General features: G+C 35.9%; 2 protein-coding genes across 6 annotated transcripts; one reads left to right on the top strand and one right to left on the bottom strand.

Annotated features, from left to right (window-relative positions):
* Nucleotides 1–837: 837 nt before the first annotated feature.
* On the top strand, nt 838–8,763 carry LOC125845441 (uncharacterized). 4 transcript variants are annotated; one of them, XM_049524949.1, is made up of 9 exons: nt 838–1,001; nt 1,200–2,589; nt 2,726–2,841; nt 5,987–6,017; nt 6,111–6,598; nt 6,718–7,024; nt 7,753–7,918; nt 8,053–8,152; nt 8,417–8,763. In XM_049524949.1, the coding sequence occupies exons 2-9, from the start codon at nt 1,414–1,416 to the stop codon at nt 8,532–8,534; spliced, it is 2,502 nt and encodes an 833-aa protein (XP_049380906.1). In that variant the 5' UTR covers nt 838–1,001; nt 1,200–1,413; the 3' UTR covers nt 8,535–8,763. The 4 variants fall into 4 exon arrangements, with proteins under 4 accessions (XP_049380906.1, XP_049380905.1, XP_049380904.1 ...); XM_049524948.1 differs by having other exon boundaries at nt 5,987–6,029; nt 8,062–8,152; XM_049524947.1 differs by having other exon boundaries at nt 5,987–6,029.
* A 1,418-nt stretch (nt 8,764–10,181) lies between these two features.
* Nucleotides 10,182–20,374, bottom strand: LOC125845440 (uncharacterized). 2 transcript variants are annotated; one of them, XM_049524944.1, is made up of 10 exons: nt 20,191–20,374; nt 17,323–17,520; nt 17,076–17,198; nt 16,157–16,185; nt 15,977–16,055; nt 13,729–15,262; nt 11,709–13,612; nt 11,513–11,617; nt 11,234–11,370; nt 10,182–10,692 (listed from the first exon to the last, which is right to left on the bottom strand). In XM_049524944.1, the coding sequence occupies exons 1-10, from the start codon at nt 20,305–20,307 to the stop codon at nt 10,488–10,490; spliced, it is 4,431 nt and encodes a 1,476-aa protein (XP_049380901.1). In that variant the 5' UTR covers nt 20,308–20,374; the 3' UTR covers nt 10,182–10,487. The 2 variants fall into 2 exon arrangements, with proteins under 2 accessions (XP_049380901.1, XP_049380902.1); XM_049524945.1 differs by lacking the exons at nt 17,323–17,520; nt 20,191–20,374 and having other exon boundaries at nt 15,977–16,068; nt 17,076–17,199.
* Between the last annotated feature and the right edge of the window lie 2,621 nt (nt 20,375–22,995).

The following is a 22,995-nucleotide window of genomic DNA, read 5'->3' as shown; positions in this document are numbered from 1 at the left end:
ATTGCATCTCCATTCTTTTATATAGTTGTTAATTAGCACTATTGACTATACTCCTAGTTTTTCCATTTATAAATAGTTAGAGAAAGGGACCACTAAAAGACTAATTAAAAGCACAATCATGAAAATATATTTAATATAATTTCATAAATAAGGTTAAAAAAGAATAGTATGTATATAATTTTATTTTTATTTTGTGATTATAAAAAGTCGATTTTGATAAATTCTCAACTGAAAAAATCAATACTTACGATATATTAATATAGTCCCATAAAGTGAAGTATGTGCTTTATGAGGTAACGAGATTGTTTTTCATAAACAACTCAAATGAAAAGTTTTTGAAGCAAATTTGTAAGAACGATACAAAGGAAACAAAAAAATATATATTAATACATACCCAAAAAAAACCCATAAACGATAGTAGGTTAACCCCACATAAAGTGCGATCATACTTGACTACCTACTAATATTTTACCCTAATCTTATTAAAAAGAAAATACAAAAAGTGAAGAAACTATACCCAAAAATAATATAGAAAAGAAGAGTAACAACAATAAATAATTCGCTACTCAAACAAAGAACACAAGAAGTAATAATAAAATCGAATTCAAAAATAAGAAAAAACAAACAAAATGGATGACGTGTCAACATACACAAGACTCCCGGGTTTTCAACCAAATTATGTCCTCTTAAAAATAAATAAATTAAACATATAAAAAAAAGATATTGTTTAATATAATTAAAATTAACACTCCAACATTTACGAAAAAATAAACAAAAAACAAAAAAAAGAAACTTCATTACTCTTTTCTCTCTCTTTTTCCATCTTAATAAATTCATAGCTTTCTCTTCCCCAAATTCTCTCTCTCTCTCTTCGTTTCCAATCGATTTTTTTTTCCTATTGCTTTCTCTCTCTAAATTTACATACTCATATAGATGATAACAATTTATAATTTAGGGTTTTGATTCTCACACTTGACGTATACAGGAACAGCGATTCTCAGGTAATTTTTGATTTTTTTTTGGATTTTTTTGGTGCTTCATACGCTATATAATGACCTAAATTGTCCATAATCTATTGTTACTGCGGAACTTTGTATTTGAGCGGATTTTTTTCCGTGATTTTTCCTAGATCTTAATGAATTTTTTTGTTTATTTTGATGAGAATTTGTGTGTTTTTATGGATTGTGTAATTTGATCAGGTTGTGATATGTATTTAATCAGTGATTTGGTTGTATTGAAAAAGGAGTGTAATTTGAGGAGATTTGTTATGGAATTGAGTTTAGGGCTAGTTTTGTTTGGTAATGGAGGTGAAATGGGAGATAATGGTGTGATGTTTTGCATTTAGGAATTGGATAATTTTCTGTGGGGAAATGTGTTAAGGGTGTTTGGGTTGGGATAAAGTGGGATTTGAAGATGGAAGATGTTCAGCAGCAAATGCAGCAGAAGCCGGAGAGTACGGGGGATGATGTGCGTTCAGAGTTTGAGAGGGGACTGGAGGAGTTGGTGTGTGGTCACTTGGATGAGTGTATGTCGTATGCTTCGTGTAGTTCAGTGCGTAATACTGAGGATGAGGATGAAGAGTCTGATCAGCTTGTAAGGAGGAGGAGGAGGTCTGACCTTGAAGGTGATGACCTGGCAGAGTCGTCTGCTGCCAGGAGGCGCCACTCGAGGATATTGAGCAGGTGGGCAGCAAGACAGGCTCAAGAGATGATTACTACTATTGAGAGGAGGAACCGTGAGTCTGAGCTGATGGCACTTGCTGGTTTACACACTGTTTCAATGCTTGATTCCTCGTTCTTGAGGGAATCACAATCTCCTACCTCAAGGCGTCAGGGTGGTGATTCTGAGAGAATAAGCACGAGGGCTTCTAATATTTTGCAGATGTGGCGAGAATTGGAGGATGAACATGTGTTGAATCGTGCACGAGAAAGGGTGAGGGAAAGGTTGACACAACGGAGGAGCATGGATTCTAATACCAATGTTTCTAGTGCGAATATGTCGGAAAGCCGGGAAACTGATAACCAAGGTAGCTTGGTGGATGCTAGTGAGAGTGAGAATGAGTATGGTACTTGGTCTCATGATCCAATTGGACCACAGAATGATCATAGAGACCGTGACAACTCCAGCCGTGAACCATCTCCCGATCTTGGGGAAGTTGAGAGGGAGAGGGTGAGGCAAATTGTTCGTGGATGGATGGAGAGTGGGATCAGTGACCATTCATCTAATGTCTCTCAGCCTCAGAGAAATGGTGGTCCAAGAGGGGAATGGCTGGGGGAGACAGAACGTGAAAGGGTGAGAATTGTGCGGGAATGGGTTCAAATGACTAGTCAACAGAGAGGAGCTCGTGGTAGCCAGAGGGAGGAACAGTCCACTAGGCTTAGTTCTCAAGGAGATCGTGCTCGTGAAGGATCAGTTGTGGACCATGAGGAAGCCCAACCAGAGCACATTCGTAGGGATATGTTGAGGCTGCGTGGGAGGCAGGCTCTACTTGATTTGCTTATGAGAATTGAAAGGGAAAGACAGAGGGAACTTCAGGGTCTGCTAGAGCATCGTGCAGTATCTGATTTTGCTCATCGCAATCGGATTCAGGTTGGTTGCTGATTTTATGCCTTTATTCTTAAGCCAGAATTTTCTTCGTGCTCTTTTCTTGTGTGGCATTCTCAATAGAAATTATGACTAAATGCTCCATGCCTGCTTTGGCTCTAAGTTTTATATCCTTCTCCAGTCACTTCTCAGAGGAAGATTCTTGCATGAAAGGCCTGCTGAGGAAGAGAGACCACCTTCAATAGCAGCAAGTGAACTAGTTCAGCTAAGACAACGTAACACCGTCTCAGGGCTGAGGTATGTAATATAGCGTCTTGTTCCCTGGTTTGTTTTTAATATTTTGATCTTTTTGCCTTCATGAAATATGCCCTACTAATTAATTGGACTTCATGTTCATGCATTGTTGGTGTAAATAACATGTAGTAGGTGTGTTTTATGCTGTTGTGCTGTTGGTTGGACTGCCATGGCAAAAAAAGTTAAAGATCATCTATTCCTTGGCTATTATGGTGTAAAATAACATGTAGTAGTGTGTTTTATGCTGTTGTGCAGTTGGTTGGACTGCCATGGCAAAAAAAGTTAAAGATCAGTCTTTTCCTTGGCTATTATGGTGTAAAATAACATGTAGTAGGTGTGTCTTATGCTGTTGTGCAGTTGGTTGGACTGCCATGGCAAAAAAAGTTAAAGATCAGTCTTTTCCTTGGCCATTATGGTGTATCCTAAGTTGTGTGGACTCTTCATTTTTGCTGCCGTACCCATGCCGACATGACACGGGTGCGGGATTCGTGTGGGATTTGGTCAACCCACATCGGATACTTTGACCAGAGTCTATGGTCAAATTTGGGGAAAAGAGATTTTGATTTCTCAAAATAAAAGATAAAATAGATTTAAGACATGAGAAATGGCATAGCTTCAAAATTGTAGTCCTTTTGTCTCCTTTTTAGCTTTTCCTCTTGGTCAATATTCGTAGCTTCAAGTTTCAAGCCAGCCAGAGAGAAACTAAGAATTCAAGTGGTTGTGTTGTTACTTCTGGTTGATAGCAGCAACGATCTGTAAGGAGAGTTGGTGGAAGGCCTTGAGTGATTTTCTTTTTCTTTTTTTGAGGGAAGAACTGGAGAGCTTGAAAGAAGAAGGGTTCTTAGGGAAGACGACTTAAAAGTATGGATTTTTATAGCCAAAGCCCTACACCGTATCTCTACTTGGATCTGGACCCCTGAATCTTAAAATTTAGATTTTGCCAAATCTAACCCTCAGATTCGCATTGCCGTGTCGGATACCAGCACTCGAGTCCGAGCAACTTAGGGCGTATCTCTTGCAACTCAAATAGTAAACAACTGCACATTTATCTCTTAGTTGTGAGAAAATCTTCTCCTAAACATCTCTCTTAGTCGCGAAAGAAATCTTCTCATAAGCTCCCCTCTCTCACTAAGATGTGAGAAAATCTTCTGATTTACTAAAATCCCCTTACCATAATTCTTAGAGAAATGATAGTGAAAATTTTGATTCGCTGAAAATGAATGGTGAAATTGGTAAGTTACTGTTTGATCTCATAAATGCAACATTATCATGCTATACTTAAGATGTCTAATCTTACTAAGGCTTCTTTATACCTGTGCTATTGATGGACAAGTGAAGCTGCCGGCCAGTTTTCTGCCGTGTAAACTGAATCTACCAGCATGAGAATTGTTACTCCCTCTGGCCCAATTTATGTGGCTCCTTTTTCCTTTTAGTTTGTCCCCAAAAAAAAGTCACCTTTCTATAATTAGAAGCAATTTAATGTTGCTTTTTAGTTCTCAAAAAATAATTAGAAGCAATTTAACTTTAAAATTCTCCTTTTACCCTGTATGAAATGATTTATAGCCACACAAATATCTAAGATTTGTAACCCTCATGGGTTGGCCTGCTGGCAATTGACTTGAGCCTTGGGGTTTGCTCCCTTTCAAGGTCTCAAGTTCGAAACCCACTAGGTGCAAACAATTTCTGAGGGCCATCGGACTGGGTAAAACCTGAATTAACCGTGGTGCACTTGCGGGAAACTCCTTGCCGAGGGCCTGTGCACCCCCGGGATTAGTCGGGGCTCAAAGAGACTCGGACACCCGGTGCAAATCAAAAAAAAAAAAAAATATCTAAGATTTGTTTTAGACCACTAGTTTCAAAGTGTTCCTTTTTTTCCTTAAACTTTGTGCCAAGTCAAACGGTGCTACCTAAATTAAGACGGATGGAGTATTTGAGTACATCTACAACTGAGGTGAACTCAAGTTAGGTTTAAACTGTACACTAGTTGGTATCACATTTAGGGATCCTCTGCTGCCATTGTGTTTGTCAAAATTAGTAGTAAAAAATTGTTGCATTGAGGCTTCACTTTGGGAGGTTTCTCTCTTCAAAAGTGCTGTCAAATTGTATCTGTGGTTTCCCCTTTCTATTTTTATGAAGTTTTGGTATCTTTTCTTTGCTATTTTCCCCTTTTTCTTTATTACTATATGACACCAGGAAGTGAATTGATTTTGATAAGCCATAAACTTCACTTTAGTCAATACAGTAAAAAAAGATAAAAAGGAAAAGGAAACTGTTCCTAATTAATGTCCATTTCCTGAAAAAAGGTGGTTACTTTAATGTTTTTTCGTCACTTCCTCTATCTGGACATCAAGTTGGGATGAACGGAGTAGGTGATTGGAGCTGTTTTTCCCCCTCGTTTTCCCATGTAGCAATAACATATAATTCATTGGTGGAAGGATTTGAAGTTCTTGTCTTTCACACATTAAAGACATCTGAAATGATTTGATATGTGTTTACCATCTGTAAACTGAGTAAAAATATTATTATTAAGAGGACTTTCTGATAACAAATAGAATAAAATAAAAGATAACGTAGCTTCTAGACTTGGCGCGCATGTCTGCTCGGACACCAGTGTCATAAAAAGAAAAGTAGCTTCTGGCCTTTCACCAGTCTCTCACCAAACTAACTTTACAGGAACACTCAAATGTTTATGGTCTTAGCATGCATGTAAGACTGAATGTTGTCCTGATTATACTGATGTTTAGTTATAATAATATTAACTATTATTATTGGTATTGGTATTGTTGGTGTTGTTGTTAGTGCATGTGGTGATGCTTGTATTGTTGCCTTATTCCATTTTTATAGTTATTTAATTAGCAGATCTGGAAAGTACTACGGGCTTAGAGGAAATTTGCCTCTGTGGAATAAACATTTGAAGTATCCTTATTGTTCTGTCTCACTTACAAGCACTTGATTAGTTACATCTTTGCATGAGATATTTTCTGTGGCGATTGGTGATATTCAGTCCCTAGACCTAATGAGGGACTCTTTCTTACTTCTTTCTCTACTTGTCCATTTAACTAATTTTGATGTGTAGCTCTTTACTCAGTTGGAAATGATAATATTTGTCAGTTTAATTCATGAGTTGGTGATCTTTTTTCTCAACCAGGGAAGGATTCCGCTCCAGATTAGAAAACATTGTACGTGGTCAAGTAAGCAGCAATTCTGAAAATTCATCTAATAGTAGGAACAGTGATTCTAGAAATAATCAGACTCATGCACATCCTTCACAGGAAATCGAGAATGAAAATGGTGAACAAATGCAGACCAGCGAGCTGGAGAGCACTGTGCATCAGTTGCCTGATCGCGGTGAGAATTCTGGTCAGAGTATGAATCAACAACCTCCTCCTAATCAAGGAAGGGATCGAGTGGAAGCTGTTGGTGAAGCTGAGGAAGGAATACAACGTAATTTAACATCAAATGATTCTAATGTATGGACTGATGAGACCACAGAGAATGTAAGCAGGAATTGGCAAGAAAATCCATCAACTGCTAGGTCCCTTGAAACAACAGCGTATGTGGGGAGAGCAGAACATCGTTTCGCAGAAAACCAGGAGGTTTGGCATGAGGATGCCTCACGAGAAGCTGTGGAGTCTTGGTCAGCAGGACCTTCTGATCCTCCACGAATGCGGCGTCCTGTCCCGTTAAGGAGAGTTAGTAGATTCCACCCACCTGATGATGATAATGTGTATAGTATGGAACTTAGAGAGCTTCTTAGCAGGTAAAATTTATTTCTTGATTGAGTTTCAAAAAAAATTATTTCTTGATTGTGTTTTCCCAGTCCATGCCTTCCTAGGCATATTTTTGGTCTGTTGTTTATTGGAAGTCTTTGTTGGGTAGGAGGAGTGTTTCCAACCTTCTTCGCAGTGGTTTCCGTGAAAGTTTAGATCAATTAATTCAGTCATATGTGGAAAGGCAAGGACGCTCTCCTATTGATTGGGATCTGCATCGGAACTTGCCTATTCCTGCTTCACCTGAAATGGGTCCGGATCAGCAGAATGATGAGCAAAATGATGATCAGCAGGATGGAGTTGGCCGGCCTTCAATTGTGCTACCCTCTCCTCCTGTGCCACCACCCCAGCCACTTTGGCATCAGGATTTGCATCACTCAAGTTGGCCACGTCATGCAGTGCATCGTTCTGAACTTGTAAGTCACCTGCTTCATCCTGCTTATCAGAAAAGCAAAAAAAAAAGAAGATATTGCTTCGTTCTTGGAGTTATATGCTTCCATTCAGAAGGTATTGATCTTGATACCTAATGCGTGTAGTTTAGTAAGAAGACTTGGTCTAACATGTACGAAAAATGAAAAACTACTCTGGGTATATTCTTTACTGACCGGTGATTGGTGCCATGATCTTTTGTACTATCTTTTCTGGTTCTCTTTATTTTACCAAGTTTTCAGAAATCAGCAATCTGTGCTTACCAGTATCAAAAAGGAAATCCTGTTTAAGTTGATGTATGTTGCCAATGAGAAAAGCAGATGATATTCTGATCAAGCCAGGCGATTGATAATGGTTTCAAATTCTCACTTTTTTTTTCCTAACAATATACAACAATTAAAATTAGGCTACACTTGCTCTTTAGCAACTAGTGATAGTGAAGCAACATGTTCCAAGATCTTTTGAACCATCTTTTCCAATTCTGATGATCTTCCTAATTTTTCACAATTCTGGTAGTCTTTACCTGTATTAGAAAAGAGAATGCATCTTGGTTGGTACTTGTCGTGAATAAGAAGAGATTTTGTTCTGTTTAAGCCAGACAATTGGCAATTATATTAAATTATTAAGTTTGTATGGCACAATCTACATCTTTTATAAAAATACAAAAGTCGTATGTCACTATATTATGAGCTTACTTTGTGCTGTTCTGGAGCAGGAGTGGGAAATGATTAATGAACTTAGATCAGACATGGCAAGACTGCAGCAAGGCATGAACCACATGCAAAGAATGTTAGAATCCTGCATGGATATGCAACTGGAGCTACAACGCTCTGTCAGGCAGGAAGTTTCAGCTGCTTTGAATCGATCAGCTGGTGGTCAAGGTATGTTCGTCAACCTATGGTGTTATGAAATGTTAATGCTGCTTATAAATGTCGAACATGTCCTAACCCCCTGTTTTACAATGCCACTTTTTTCCCCCCCATCTAATTGGGTTTGGAATGCAAATGTAAACCAGGGGCTGCAGAGACCTCAGTCGATGGTTCTAAGTGGGGCAACGTGAAAAAGGGTACTTGCTGTGTTTGTTGTGATAGTCACATCGATTCCTTGTTGTACAGGTAAGAGTCATATTTTGCAATCTAATGAATCTTAACTGGATTCAACTTATACATACTGATAGTGTATAGAATTTTCTATTATTAGTGTAGTTAACCTGTTTTACCAGTGACCTGCCTTTTTCGCCCAGGCTACTAATCCCACCGACCTTTTTATGGATAGTGATCTAATGATGTAAACACACAGTATATAGTTGAGTAACAAAATATTTTGTTCAAGATCACGTCAATAGTTTAAATGAATCGTTTGTTTTATGCAATTGGCAGATGTGGGCACATGTGCACTTGTTCAAAATGTGCAAATGAATTGGTGAGAGGCGGAGGAAAGTGTCCGTTGTGTCGCGCACCCATTGTTGAGGTGATCCGAGCTTACTCAATACTGTAAAAAAGACGAAAGGGATAGGATGGTAAAGACAGAAGGTTGGTAAGGTGTAAGAGGAGTTGTAATGCTCCCTCTACCAAGCTTCTCAGATTCTTATTATTCTGTAGAGTGTTTATTTAATTTTGCCTATGTTGTTCTAATTATATATGGAATGCTATGCAATGTGTAATTGGGATAACGAAAGGCACTTTTTTGCATCATTCATTCGTAAATAAAATTGTTAAATTCTTTTGCATTTTGATTCTTTTTATTTACCATTGGTTTTAGAAGAAAGAGGAGTACGTTATAGTTTCTATCGTCATTTCATGAGACAAAATTTTATTGAAGCAGAGTTGTGCGCACCCAAAGGGTAGCGGCTGCGGGTTTCCCTTGTTATAAAAAAAAAAAAACAGTAATAACATAACCAGTGTAATTTCACAAAGTGAGGTTTGATAATGATAAAGATGTACATTATTAGCTTTGTATTGGTTGGGAGACTGTTTTTTGATGGACTATCGGTTCAATGGAGAAGCACCTGACGTAGGATTGCAAAAAAAAAAAAGAAGGAAGGAAAAATTACATAAATACACAATTTAAGATATTATAATTTTTAAAATTTCCTACCATTTAAAAAAATTACAAAAATTTTCACTCGGATACATCTCTATCTCCTTTGGGACACATCCATCCCTTCTTGGATACATTCCTATCCCTTCTTGGATTTACCCCTCCCATTAAGTAATGTATCAGACATCCAAAGAATATATTTGAGAGTAGTGAAAAAAGAAAACCTGACAACAAAATTGCAAGACGCAACTAATGAAACAACACAAATTATTAAATTGTACTACTAAAAGTAGAGATTGATCAGAATTATGACTTCTTTTTGGGGAAAAAATGGACTGAAAATTGTGCCCGTAAGTTTGTGTAAATTTTGAAATACCAAGATGTTAGATGTGTGACATCCAAAACAAAAAAGACCCATAATCACAAATTGATACTCCGTATGTTATTGACTTGTGAACTCATATAAGTAAATTTGTGCCACATCGAAACATAGAAAAGGATTTAAGGCTTCCTACTTCGGTGGATCTCACCCCAATTTTTTCATTACGATTCAATTTTTTTTTTTTTATTGATTAAACCATTATTGAAATTCAAATAATTGTTAAACGAATGTACAATCCAATAGCATAAAGTACTTCTTTTTTTAAAAAAAATTAACAGATCAGGACCACATAACGTAAAACATAATCTTCAATAGCATAAATTACAAAATCGTTTCGAACTATTAAACCGGAACATATTAGACTGGTTCTTTTTGTCTTTCTTTGTGACCTCAGTGCAGTTAAGGGTCGTTTGATAGTAAAGAAATAACTTCCTGTATTAATTAATGTATAAAATTTATACGACATTTGTTTTGCAATTTTGGAACCAGCATAACTAATTTAAGTATAAGTTATGAGAGAATTTATGTATTATCTTATGCGGAGTAGAAGATAGAATAACTAATACCAGCATAACTAATACATGCATAATTCTAAGCAGCTACTAAATGATCCCTTCTGGGAAAGTAAACTAGAAATTATAACCAAGATGAGAAAAGCAGAATTTAGAATAAAGAAAAATATTTATAAGAAAAAGGAAAGAAGGAAAAAAAAATTTACATTAAAAATTTATTGCTTAATTTGTAGGATGCATCTGAATAATTACCTAGACCAATCATGTACAACAATGGCAGAAATGAACCTCTTGTACTCTGCTAAATGACTCCTTCACCAAAGAGGATCACAAACTACCTATACATTTGCTACTCTATTGGCGATTGTCACATTTTTAAATTATCGTATACTGGGGTCTGTTCAACGAAAATGACCCCAATACTATTTCAACATTTTATTTCTACAATTCTTTCATTGAATGAGCTGTGTATGAAAATAGCGTACCGGAGAAAAATTGTCACATATCAGCACCAGTTTACCAGAAAGAGGAAAGGCTACGGTATCCTGTAGCTGTCTTCTGATCATGTATGGCTTTTAAAGTCATTACGAGTTGCTCGCGCTGATCCTCCACTTCTGCATATTTAAGACTTATGTTCAGGTACCGGTCACGAATTTCTTGTAGCTCAGATTCAAGCTGAGATACTTTCTGCACATTATTGTCTCTTCCTTTGGATGGCAAACTGAAGATATAAAGACGTGGATTAATTAGATTACAAAAGTAAGTTGATCATACATACTTTTAGTCGATAATGGAGATAAGTAGTTCCGAATCTACAGTAGAGGAGATTTCCTTGACCAATATATATACTTTTCAGAAGTGAAGCTACAATTTTGAGTTATAAATTGTAGATTCTACAAAAGGTAGCTTATTGGGTTCTAGATAAACTATTTATACATATTAAGTGGATTTCAAACAAAATTACAAGTCTGGGCCAAAGGTTATTGGGTTCTGGTTAACACGTAAGTAGAACTGGCTCCGCCAATGATACTCTTATTCTATCCTTAGAAAGGTATTGTTTAGGATTGTCAACTCAACTGGTAGCTAAACCAGTTTCCAGTTGATAATGCCGATTTGTAGCTATAATTGGTTAACATTTTTCTAAAGAATAATCAGACTAGATGGATTTTACCAGTAGCGGAGTAAGATCATAAGACAGAAACATCATGAGAAACACAAAAAAAGCTCAGGAAACAAAACAATTATTTTTTATATTGGCTCACCTAATTAGATGGGATTCATGGATATAATTGCTGTCTAAAGTCTGAGCTACTGTATCGCCTGGAAATTGGTTCACTGATACACTTTTGGCAAGAGTCCCTTGAAGATCTCTGTAGTAATTGCTTTCTTTGTTTCCATCCTAATAAATATGGGGGAATGCCATGAGGTTAATAAAGAGTAGGAAATTATATTAATTATATTTTCCCTGAAATGAAAGTGATCAGTAAATATTTACACACTGAGGAACACAAAGGAATGAGAATAGTTTTAGTACGACATACCTGTTGAGAGTTGCCTTGAATCTTCTGAACTTTCAAGTATTTATCTGATTGAAGAGATTGAGTAATTATCTCATGCTGATGCTTGCTGAAGTTCTCTTCCTCTACCTGTTTTTTCAGAAAACTAAACAAAAATCAGATTCATTGCCTACTGTATAATTGATTACAAGTTATATATAAGAGAAGTGGCATGGTTGACCTCTGAAAACTTCAGCTCATCTAGAGTAGGAATGGTATCATCATCCTCTCTTTGGTTGTGTGGTCGTTTTTTCGACAATTTTTCCTCGAGGGATGTGACTTGCTTCAAGCAGTTCTCTTTCTCGAATTGAAGGGATTTTATTTGCCACAGAAGTTGGCTATTTGCTCTTCTAAGCTGGCAAAGCTCATTTTTCAGCTCGGAAACTTTCGTACACATTACTTCTTTTGCTGTTAAGTCTCCTTCCAGCCTCAGAACTTTCTCCTCTAGTGCAATTGTCTTGTATTTGCATTTTTCTGCTTCCGCCACTTCCTTCTGCATGCAGGTGATTTCCTGAAGTAATGATGCCTTCTCTTCCTTCAACTCTTCACAATCTCCATATTTCAACAGCAGTGTAACTTGTGTTCTCTCACTTTCAAACTTCATCCCAGATAGTGCTTCTTTAAGAGACAAAACTTCCTCCTGAAGTAATGGTAATGTATGCAGTTGAATCTTTAGGCTAGAATTCTCTTCAGCCATTTGCAGCATTTGACATTCAGAAGACAGTAGTTTTGACTCAAGCTCATTAATGGTGCATTTAAGCTTTGCTTCACTGGATACAAGATGTTCCATCATCCTCAGTAGCTTATCACAATTAGCTGCCAAAGTTCCCTCCTTGGCTTTGGAAGTACCAAGTTCACTCATAAGATCTGACATCTCTATCATCAGGGATTGTACCTGTTCTTGAAACTTTTCGACTTCAACTATGTTCTCCGGAGACATTTCATGCAGAGTGCACCCTTCTACAAGAAATTTCTCTCCATGCTCTTTAGTTTGTAGGTGGAGATCGTCAAGTTTGAACTTAAGGATCTTCTCTTTTGATTCAATCTCTTCCATCACTGAAGAAAAGTTAGCTTCTAAAGACTCTATCCTTTTCAAACAGGTGGAGAAAGAATGCTGAGATTTCCTCAATTCTGCTTCCAAAACATTATGGCTCACATGTAATTTTAATTTTTGTTGCCTTAGTTCTGCATTCAAGTTTTGAAGCAAACAACACTCTTCCATAAGACTTTCTGTTGTTGCTTGGAGCTTTGGATTTACTTTCTTCAGATACTCGCACTCTTCTTGAGCATCTAACCATCGCTTTTGCATCTCCATCAACTGTTCTTTCATATCGAGCTTTTGTGACTCCTTTTGATGTTCTAATTTTCTAATCTTGCTCTCAAGGCTCACAACACGATTACCAGAATTCTGCAGTTCCAAACGATTGAATTCCATTGCATCAGTCAAATGCCTTAGTTGAGCTTCCAATCCTGATACTCGTTCTGACAGATCTACATTTTCTTTCTCTAATTCATGCAAATTAAGTTCTAACTCATACTTATCACTCTCTAGCTCTAATGATTTCATTTCGTACGTCATTTTAGAGACACTTCCACAAATACATTGATCAAGAAACATCAAACCATTTGTGGAAATGTTTAAAGAATTGGAGGTGGCACTAAGTTCTTGTTGCATGTTTTCCATTCTCTCCTCCATCAGACATTTACTCATCTGGAGATCAGAGATTTGAGTACTCAAATCAGTCTGTTGATGCCTTAGCGCTTCGATCTCTACATCCTTTTTCAAACATTTTGTCTTCAGCTCCAGTATCTCCGAGTTCTTAGCTAAACTATCACTACTTAAATTTTGAATCTTGCCCTCTAGCACCTTATTTAAATCCTCAAGCCTTTCACAGCAAGAACAAGGAGTATTTTCCTTTGGAAGGTCATCCTTTTCCTCATCTTGAACTTCACATGCATCCTTTAATGTTGTTTTGGGTTCATCCTCAATATGTTGACTACCATCAAGATATAGAGCCAACCTGCACCTCAATAACTGGAAATTTTTCAACACTGCATTAGCTTGCTCGTCTTTAGCGGGATGACCTGTACATTCACAAAAATCTAAATTACATATAGCATTTTAAAACTCAGTGTTTATAAGTGAAAGGAGGACATTTTGTCTTGTACCCTGTTGCACGAGAAACATGCTAGATACTTACATAATGTGTTGAGTAGGGTATAGATATCTTCAATATGTCCTGACTCGGAACTCTGAAATATTATGGGTACATTTTTATGAGTGAAACGATCTTGACAATCTCCTTCCTGCTGACATTCTGATGGCATTGCAGCAACCTCAGTTCTCTGATCTTGTTCTTGTACTTCAACGCAACATGAGTTGATTTCAGCATTTGGCCTCAAAGCATTGTCCCTAACTTGTGAGTGAAACTCCAGAGCTAAGTTTTCTTCCTGATCACAGGTTTTCTGCTTACTTTCAGAACCACTAGGTGATTGTTGACTTAGTTGATGGTCAACGGAAGATGATCTTAAAATGGGATCACTGATAGAGGAAGTTCCCTTTGATTTCAGTTTGTACAGAAGTTCCAGATTTTCTTCGGTCAGCTCCTTGCAATCTCTCTCAAGTTCCTGGAGTCTTTCCTTGAGAGTCTCATTTTCCTTGATCAGATCACAGTCAGCTTCAGCTTTGATCTCACTTGTCTTGGAGTCCTCGGCACTTAAAAGTCTGGATAACTCTGCCTTCAAATAAGTAATTTCCTCTTCTTGTTCTCTTGACCTATTTTTCCATTTTTCTTCACAATCTATAAGAGCCTGAGTCCTGTGATCTCGTTCAAGTTCAATCTCATGAGTTTTCTCCCTGATGATTTTCTCCAGATGGAGAGTGGTGTTTTCCAGATTTTTCTGTGATTCTTGCAACTGTTGAAGCTTGTCCTCTAGGTTCTGTTGGTTCTCAGAATTCGACTTTACTTCTAAAAGGTTCTTAATCTCCAATTTCTGCTTTTCAACAGTTTCTTCCATCTCCTGCAGAATAGAGACTAGTTGAATATTTGATTCTTGAGTTTTACTTAGCTGGAAAGACATATCGTCATTTGATTCTTTTTGAATCCTAAGTTCCTCTTTTAAAATCTTTTCAACACTATCCATATCTCTGACTCTGAGCATTAAACTCTCAGTTGATTTTTCCTTTTCCATGGATTCTTGTAAAAGGATCTCAAGGTGTTTGATTTCTTGCATCGATCCATCACGTTCTGTACCCAATGAACAAAGCTCCATCTTAAGGTTTTCTATCTGCTGTGACTGATCAGCAAACTCCTTCCTTGACATTTCCAAGTCAGTCTTTAAGCTTTGAGCATTTTGTTCCCACATCATGGCCTCTGCAATTAGTTCTTTACTGGTAGTATCTTTGGCTTGTAAGGAGTTTCTAGAGGAAGCAGAAAGTTGCACTGATGTCGTGTTATCATGTGAGAACTGTTTGAAATCATCTTTTTGATTTTGAGCATTCTTTCCTGATCCTGAGATCATTAAATTATAGGGAGAGTTGTACGATTTGGGTGATTCACAAAAAGAGTAAGAACCACAGGATGCACTACTCCTGGAATCAATTGATTCTTGTCTACCAATTATGAGGTTACCATGCCTATTTGAGTCACTTTGGGATGAAAAGCTTTCTCTGCCCAATGAATCCTCTGTAGAGGCAAAGCTATGATATGAACTCAGCCGTGGGAGGCTTGTTTCCTGTTGGGATAGCATAATCTAGCTTAAATTCTAGAGGAAGCTAGAGAAGATAAAGTAACAAAATAAATGCACCATTGATACTAGTAAAATAAGATCTCTGAGAGATGACATGCGTTGATAATAATGAGAAATATACTTCAACTTCTGATATTTGAGCCTATATATGCATCCGGTGATTTCAGTTATTCAAGTTGTTTGGTCTATATCTATGATTTTATAGTTACTTGGCTTTCTTGTAATGTCCCTTAATTTTAAAAATTTGCAGTCTGTATGTCTGTCTGTGTCCATGTCCCACACCATGTCTAAACTACTAAAGCTGCATTCAAGAATGAGATCCAGGCAATATTGCAGCCACTTTCCAGCCTTCTAAATATAATAATTATGGACTTTTTTATCTGGATGGTTCTAGATTGACTACCGACTGAAAGCGTTAGATCAAAACTCAAACTTGGCCAACAATGAAAATGAAGACGGGACATATAAATCTATAATTCTATTAATCATTTTCCATGTAAGGCCTAGTATTCTATTATTTGCATTTTAATTGTGAACTAAAAAGCGAAAATGGATATCCAAACTTTAAGTACAATACTAGTTCTAATTGGGTGAATAATCAAATATTTGGATATTAGTTCAAAAACAAGATTTTTCTCATATAATATCCTAATGTATATCAACAGATGCATAAAGCTTTCTGACTAGATAGTTAGATACCTCTGATTTCATTTCCATGTTATTGTATTCCATGTTCTCTTCTTCAGCATAGAAGGGCATGTCTTTGGATTCATTATCCCTACGATTTTAAACTGATTCTTTTTACTATGGATAGAGAAAAAAAGAAGAAGCAGAAATGTTGAAAACTAAGGAAGAAGTTGTTGTGTTCTAGTGACAAACCTGATTGATGTCAGACACTTGATCTCCAGCTGCAGAAACATAAGAAATTGAATCAGTAATAGTAGGTGTACGCAGGTGTGCTTTAGGTAACATGTTCCTGAATGAAATATAGGCCAAGAACCTAAGGGAATTGGCTGAAAATCTTCAACAAGGACCTCAGGCATTCAGGATGGGATCAACATTAAGATGCTCCAAATTATGAGTAATTTATTGCATTTGAGATGAAAGAAGTTAAAGCTGGAAATTTTTTATTCAAGTAAATCAACTTTGTTCCATTCTATTGCTTTCTTTAATTTTCACATATTTAATATGAAATCCCTAATTCTAAAAACATATTCAGTTTCACATTAAAAAGTAAGTAAAAATACCATACAAGCATGCAAAGTTATGTGGCTCTCAAATTCTTATGAGCAAAGTAAGATGACAAAACAAGTATTCTTTCAGTATATAACTTGTAGAATTACATGGATACTATTGAACGGAAAATAAATTAAATTCTATTACTGAGAAGCAAACCTAAAACTTGAGAATTATTGAGCACAAATGAAAAGAAAATCTTTCTAAAGGGGATTACTAAGATCTGAGAAGCTAGTTGATACACAGAGTTCGTCATCTAAGCTCACATTAATAGAAGTGATTGATTCATTCGTTAGAAAATTAGGTTATTTGTTCCAGGTAAAGCAACAGAAAAGAACAAAAATGAAGTTTCTTTGCACTTGAGTTACGGAAGATGAACTTGTTTATTGCAAAAGAAGCATAGAATCTTGGAGAAATATGATATGGTGGGTCTACAAAGAGTAATTCCTGAACATGTTGAATTAACATGAAGGAAAGAAATGGTAATCATAGGATATACTAGATAATGTTTTGCATTTTAAAGTGCAAACATCAAACTTGAAAGTATTAGAAGAGGTCTCACTTGTAGAACTGTGCCATGGTTACATTTTTTCAAAGGTAAGGAAACTGGAGTAAAAGCTTTTGCATCCCTGAAGCGAGCAAGATTTACAGAAGCCTCTCCGAGAATGCTAGATCTTGCAGATCCCTGAAACAGAAAACTGATAACGTTATAAACATGAAAACTAAGAGCCAAGTATAGTAAATTCAGTAAGCTTAAAGCTTATTGAACCGATAACTTCAACAGATAGAAATATAGGAAGGTGTCTGACCATTGTTACAATAAACTTAAGAGGGAATTGTTCTTGGTTGTTTGAAATATCATCTGGGGTAATCCACATGGACTGTGACCATGTTTCTGTCCATTTGCAATTACCATTTCGTACTGAGGCTTTCCCTGATTTGCTGACTGTTTTCCCTGTTTCCACAGAGATAAGAGAGAGGGAAAGTTTGTCCCATCCTTTAGGTACCTGAGGGAAGCAAACCCATAGAAAGTCTGATAAACTGAAATTGGACGTAAATTTTCAGTCAAGATGATGATAGCGAGGCCATTGAGACGTCAATGTTAGATGATTAGTCTTTGAATTCTATCTAACAAGTAAAAGAAATATAGACATCAGAAAAAATGTTCCATAGATATAAGCAGTTTGAGAAAAGGATTTGGTAGCTAGTCATTATCTTAAGAGTATCTGTTCAGTCACAAATACTGAAAGCAGGGTAAGAAATTCACCATGTTAAACATTACAAATTTACAAGAAAACGATTGGATCTTTTGAAACATTTAATGAGGTAACAACAACATATCCAGTGTAATCCCACAAGTTGAATGTGGGGAGGGAAGAGTGTACACAGTCCTTACCTCCGAGGTAGACAGGCTGTTTCCGACAGAACCTCAGCAAGAGATGAGGCAAGAAGTGAAAATCCAAGAGGAAAATAGAGTCTATAGCAGTTAATAAGCGAATATGTAAGACGAGACAAGACGGTGTATATGGTACTAATTTGACCTAAATTTTTTTAAGGCTGTTTCCTTTATGAGTTATTCATTTCCTACATTGTCCAACATTATTATATCCCTGAAATATTTATGTGTTATTTAAATATATTTCCTTGTGTACTGTCAATTAAAGCTATTATGATCTATTTTTCTGTTTTGCACTTTTGAATTCAGGTACTAACTCTTCCGTGCACCTCCGTATGTGTCATTTATTCATACCATTGTACGTATGGCTTATACTGCAACGTGGTTCCTAGTTCAATCGTTTATTACTAGTAATACCAGAGTAACAGACTGGTTACATCAATTCTGGACCATTTGCCATTCCATTGTTTCCAAGAAAATATGTTTTTCTGGTGTTTCTTTCTCTGCCTCCTGCCAACTATGAAGAGAACCGTAATCCTTTTTTCATGTAATTTAGGAGAAAAAATGCCTCAGATGTTTGCATGGCAGCAGCCAGTAGCAGGCAGCAAATGGCTTTTAACAAATTTCATTTTCACATTTACCGCGACTAGGGAAAAAAAGAAACTAATGGACAACGGACAACCAGGTTCACAGCCCATGCATATATGATACATCACATAACTGCCACTCAGAACCTCTGTTAGTGCTTACTCATCTTCAAGAATCAACTGCTGAACAAAGGCAATTGAATGTTTCATTAGTAGATTGACCTACTTCGACTAGTTCAGCCGCCTGGTTGTATGCAGCTAATAGTTTGCTGATTGTTGTTTTGAAATTAGATTTGTCATATTCAGAAGTTTGCTTAACATCTCACTCTAGTCCAACTATAGTCTTGCAGTTATTTTGATCATTTTTATTGCATAAGTAGGCACGGATAGCTATAACTTACACTCATCTCCCTATTTCCCATGTTAAATACCACAACATTCAGTGTCAGACCCACAAATTGGTCATATCCAGTGACCCCTCTAAATTTTGGAAAAGCCCCTTTCGTATTATTTTAATACTTGTGAAACCCGCAATAAGGAATGCAAAGTGGTCAATTCCCCTATTTGGAATATCATAAGTTTTGGTTCACTTTTCAGTAAAAGTTTCCAGTATAATTTCGATGAATCAACAAAGTTATGCCTATCTAATAGCTCTCCGTGACTTGGAACAATAACAAAAAACTTGTACAATAAAATATTGCAGAAGAAGATAAATTCCAGCCTATCCAACAGATATGTCCAAATAAGAACACATGCTACAGAAAAAGTATTACAATAAACTGCACATGCACTTATGCTCTCCTTTATCAACACACTCTGCCAAAATAACATTTAGCTGAAACGGTAACTTACACACAGAATCAAACACGAATAAGAACAATCCAAATATATCACACAGCATTGATTTAATTGCTTCAACTTTTTTGTTCTTCTAAAAATCACAAATTATCTTAGAAATTCCCAACTCTACCAGGTGCGTAAACAGTAAATCAATTAAACAGCAGGAAAAATCAGTATCAAAGAGCTAATTGCACGTTCTAAAATTCATATTAAGCTGTAAATTATACTTCGAGATACTCAAAACACACATATAGAGACACACACAGAATGACATTGATTTATTTGCTTCAAAACTTATAAAAGCTTGTAAATAGCTAACCAATTGTAAATAGCTAACCAATTAAAAAAAAAGCAGAAAACAGAAGAAGAAATAATCAGTATGAAGAGCTAATTGCACATTCTATAATCCGTACTTAAGCTGTAAATTATACCTCGAGATACTCACAGTCACAATACCAGTCTCTCTCTCTCACACACACATTAATTAATTTGCTTGAAAACACAGATTATTGCAGAATTACCCAACTCTATCGACTATATCAGGCATGTAACTAGTAATAAACCAATTAAACAGCAGGAAAAAATCAGTTTCATGAGCTAATTGCACATTCAATAATCCGTACTTAAACTGTAAATTATACCTCGAGTTACTCCTAATACACGCACATTGATAAATTTGTTTGAAAAACTCAGTTTATTCAAAAAATTCCAAACTCTATCAGGCATCTAAATAGTAAACCAATCGAACAACATAATACACAGTTCTATAATTCGTATTCGTACTATTAAGCTGTAAATTATACTTCGAAATACTCAAAATACAAACAGAGAGAGATAGATAGATAGAGATAGACCTGTCGAGCTTGTAGGTTGGAGAAGGAGAAGTCAAATCGATGTCCTGATTTCTCCGAAAAAGAAGACGACGACTTGTGCCGGTGATGCAATTTCAAAATTTTATCTCTGATCATCATCTCAGAGTAATAATTATGCAAAATGCAGATAGCTAGAGCTTGAAAATATCAATGGAGATGGAGAGAGAGAGAGAGGGGAAGTTGTGCTATATAGAAAAAGTGAAAGTGAAAATGGAGTGGATAACTGAATTTGTGTGTGTAGCTAGCTAGAGCGCACTAGTGGTGAGTTTAGCTATATTCGCTATTTTTTTTCAATATTGGAGTTGGTTGCAAATTTTGTGTGAGCTAATTGTCCTTTACTGCAGTGCAGATTCCTTTTTTTGTTGTATAAAGTTTTCTTCTTCCTTTTTTGTTTTCACTGGGTGGCACATGTTTTTTCATAAACAGTAAAAGTTGCTGGGGTACTCTTTGTTTCTTCTCAATTCTGTGTACCGTATAGGTATTGAAGTCCGATTAATTTAGATTCGTATTTGTGAAATGCTTATTTTAGAGCAGTGTTTGTAGACATTAAAAATTGACGTGTTCAATTCTAGAAGGACTCTATAAAATGTATTTGATTTTAATTGGAATTCTTGGAGACTTATTCTAATCTTAAATTCTATTTATGCCTATGTAAAAGGAATATTCATAAAGAGATTAAATTCAAACCATTCAAGTTTGAATATATGCCACTAACGGCCCTCGAATCACAAAGAAATTCAAATCATTCTTAATTTGAAAAATACGCCACTACAACCCTTGAATCTATTTTACGAGAGAAAAAACAAGGGTGAAGTCATGGATAAATCTTATGAGAAAAGAATGATTTGAAAGAACAGATTTGTACCGATATTATTTATCAATAAAATATTCATGTTTTTTCATATTTTTTTGTGATGGCAATTTATTTCCTGTTTCTTTTGAAATTTGTAGTAAACAGTGCTATCTACTAAATCTTTTATTATTCATATTTATGATTTGAGATCTAAACCTCTAAAATTCAGTAACTGTACAACAAGTATTTGAATTAACCAATTGTAATACTAAATTCATAAAATTGAGTTCTTGTAACAGTAACTTTTAAGTTAAAGTAACTTTTAAATACTTTTGCAGTATTCGAATAACTTTAAAAAGTGCTATAAACACTTGATTTTAAACAAAGATAATAAAATAACTCAAAAATAAAAAATGAAAAGTCAATCCATATTCGATGAGAGGGAGTTGCTCGGATGGTAAACACCCCTCACTTTCAACCTGAAGATTGCGAGTTCGAGTCACCAAAGGAGCAAAAGGGGTGGAAGCTTCTACGGAGGGATAAAAAAAAAAAAGTCAATCCATATTCCAAATAGATATTTTACTTATCCAAACAAAAAATACAAATCACTCAAAAATCAAATTTCTGGCTTGAAAATGACACGTCATCGCCAGAATATCAATTTGTCACTGTTACATGCCACGTGAGAAAATTACTGTAAAAGATAAAATATAGATATGAAAATTTGACTTTCTTAAAAAAAAGTTTTTCTCACGTGGCATTTAGTTAAGTTATTTTATCGTTGTAAAAACTAGTTTTATGACTTTAATGTTTGAAATGCATTTTTTGAATAGAAAAAAGCGTAAATTTAATAAATCTATATAAATTAACCCGTATTTATTTTAAAATCTGATTTATTCAAATTCGATAGAAAAAAAATCTCACTTTAAAGAATAAAACTACTCAAACGTTTGATCTAACTTTAAATTTAGGATTGTAGTTAACAATAACTACAACATCCCTGTCATTGTATCCTTCTGTCTAGGACATATTTGGATAGAACTCGGACCACATACAACAAAACAGGCCATGTTTCACCGACAAGGGGTGTGGTGGAGTGGTAAGTATTCCTTCATTTTTAATTAAAGGTCTCGGGCTGAGTCTCCTTGATACAAAGTCGCTTTTGTTAGAGAGAGTTTTACCCCAATATAGGATTTTTCGGCGTGAATCCGGATTTAGTCAGAATCTAATGTGAATACCGGACATTGAGTGGGAAACAAAAACAAAAAATACAAATTTGAATTTAATCGGACTCCAATGTGAATATCGAATACTTGGCGGAAAATCAAAAAAGAAAGAAAGAAAGAAGGCCATGTTTTACTAATTAAGATTGACCGTTGCGCCGAGATTATATATATAGAGCTAACATTTTTAGTTTATGAGCTCTATCAATTAAGGATAACTCGGAGAGCATAAAGTATCGCATGTTAACAGGATTGGGGAAGGGCCACATTCCAAGGAGGAGTAGTATGACGTAGACAATCCATCTAAATGTCAATATTAGTGATTGTTTTCACAGCTCGAATTCATAATCTATAGACCACACAAAGATAACCAAAAAAAAGAAGAAGAAAGAGGCCATGTTTCACCAATTAATGCGGCGAGATTATATAGAGCTAACATTTTGAGTTTATGAATAGGATAACGGTCTGAAAAATACCCCAACTTTGGTCGGATTTGTTGTTGCGATACTAAACTTTCATAAGGACCTATTACCTCCTTAGACTATTTAATACCGTATTTTTTACCCCATAAACTATTTAATAGTGTATTTTAAAGGTATATATGTGCCCACGTGAACACATTATTATTTATAATTTTGCATTATTTTTTATGTCCACGTGGGCTGATATATATGTTTAAAATACGGTATTAAATAGTCTAGGGAGGTAATAGGTCCTCATGAAAGTTTAGTATCGCAACAACAAATTCGACCAAAGTTGAGGTATTTTTCA

The sequence above is a fragment of the Solanum stenotomum genome, chromosome 11 (assembly GCF_019186545.1).
Source record: "Solanum stenotomum isolate F172 chromosome 11, ASM1918654v1, whole genome shotgun sequence".
Classification (NCBI taxonomy): domain Eukaryota; kingdom Viridiplantae; phylum Streptophyta; class Magnoliopsida; order Solanales; family Solanaceae; genus Solanum; species Solanum stenotomum.
This window is presented reverse-complemented; position numbering and strand designations above follow the sequence as displayed.

Excerpts from the sequence above, each read along its gene's own strand:
- LOC125845441 (XM_049524946.1), top strand. The coding sequence starts at position 1,414 with ATGGAAGATGTTCAGCAGCAAATGCAGCAGAAGCCGGAGAGTACGGGG. Across the intron at positions 2,842-5,986 it reads AACACCGTCTCAGGGCTGAG|GGAAGGATTCCGCTCCAGAT; the intron begins GTATGTAATATA and ends TTTCTCAACCAG. Across the intron at positions 6,599-6,717 it reads CTTAGAGAGCTTCTTAGCAG|GAGGAGTGTTTCCAACCTTC; the intron begins GTAAAATTTATT and ends TTTGTTGGGTAG.
- LOC125845440 (XM_049524944.1), bottom strand. The coding sequence starts at position 20,307 with ATGATGATCAGAGATAAAATTTTGAAATTGCATCACCGGCACAAGTCG. Across the intron at positions 11,371-11,512 it reads TTCAAGGCAACTCTCAACAG|GATGGAAACAAAGAAAGCAA; the intron begins GTATGTCGTACT and ends CATATTTATTAG. Across the intron at positions 10,693-11,233 it reads CATGAATCCCATCTAATTAG|TTTGCCATCCAAAGGAAGAG; the intron begins GTGAGCCAATAT and ends TTATATCTTCAG.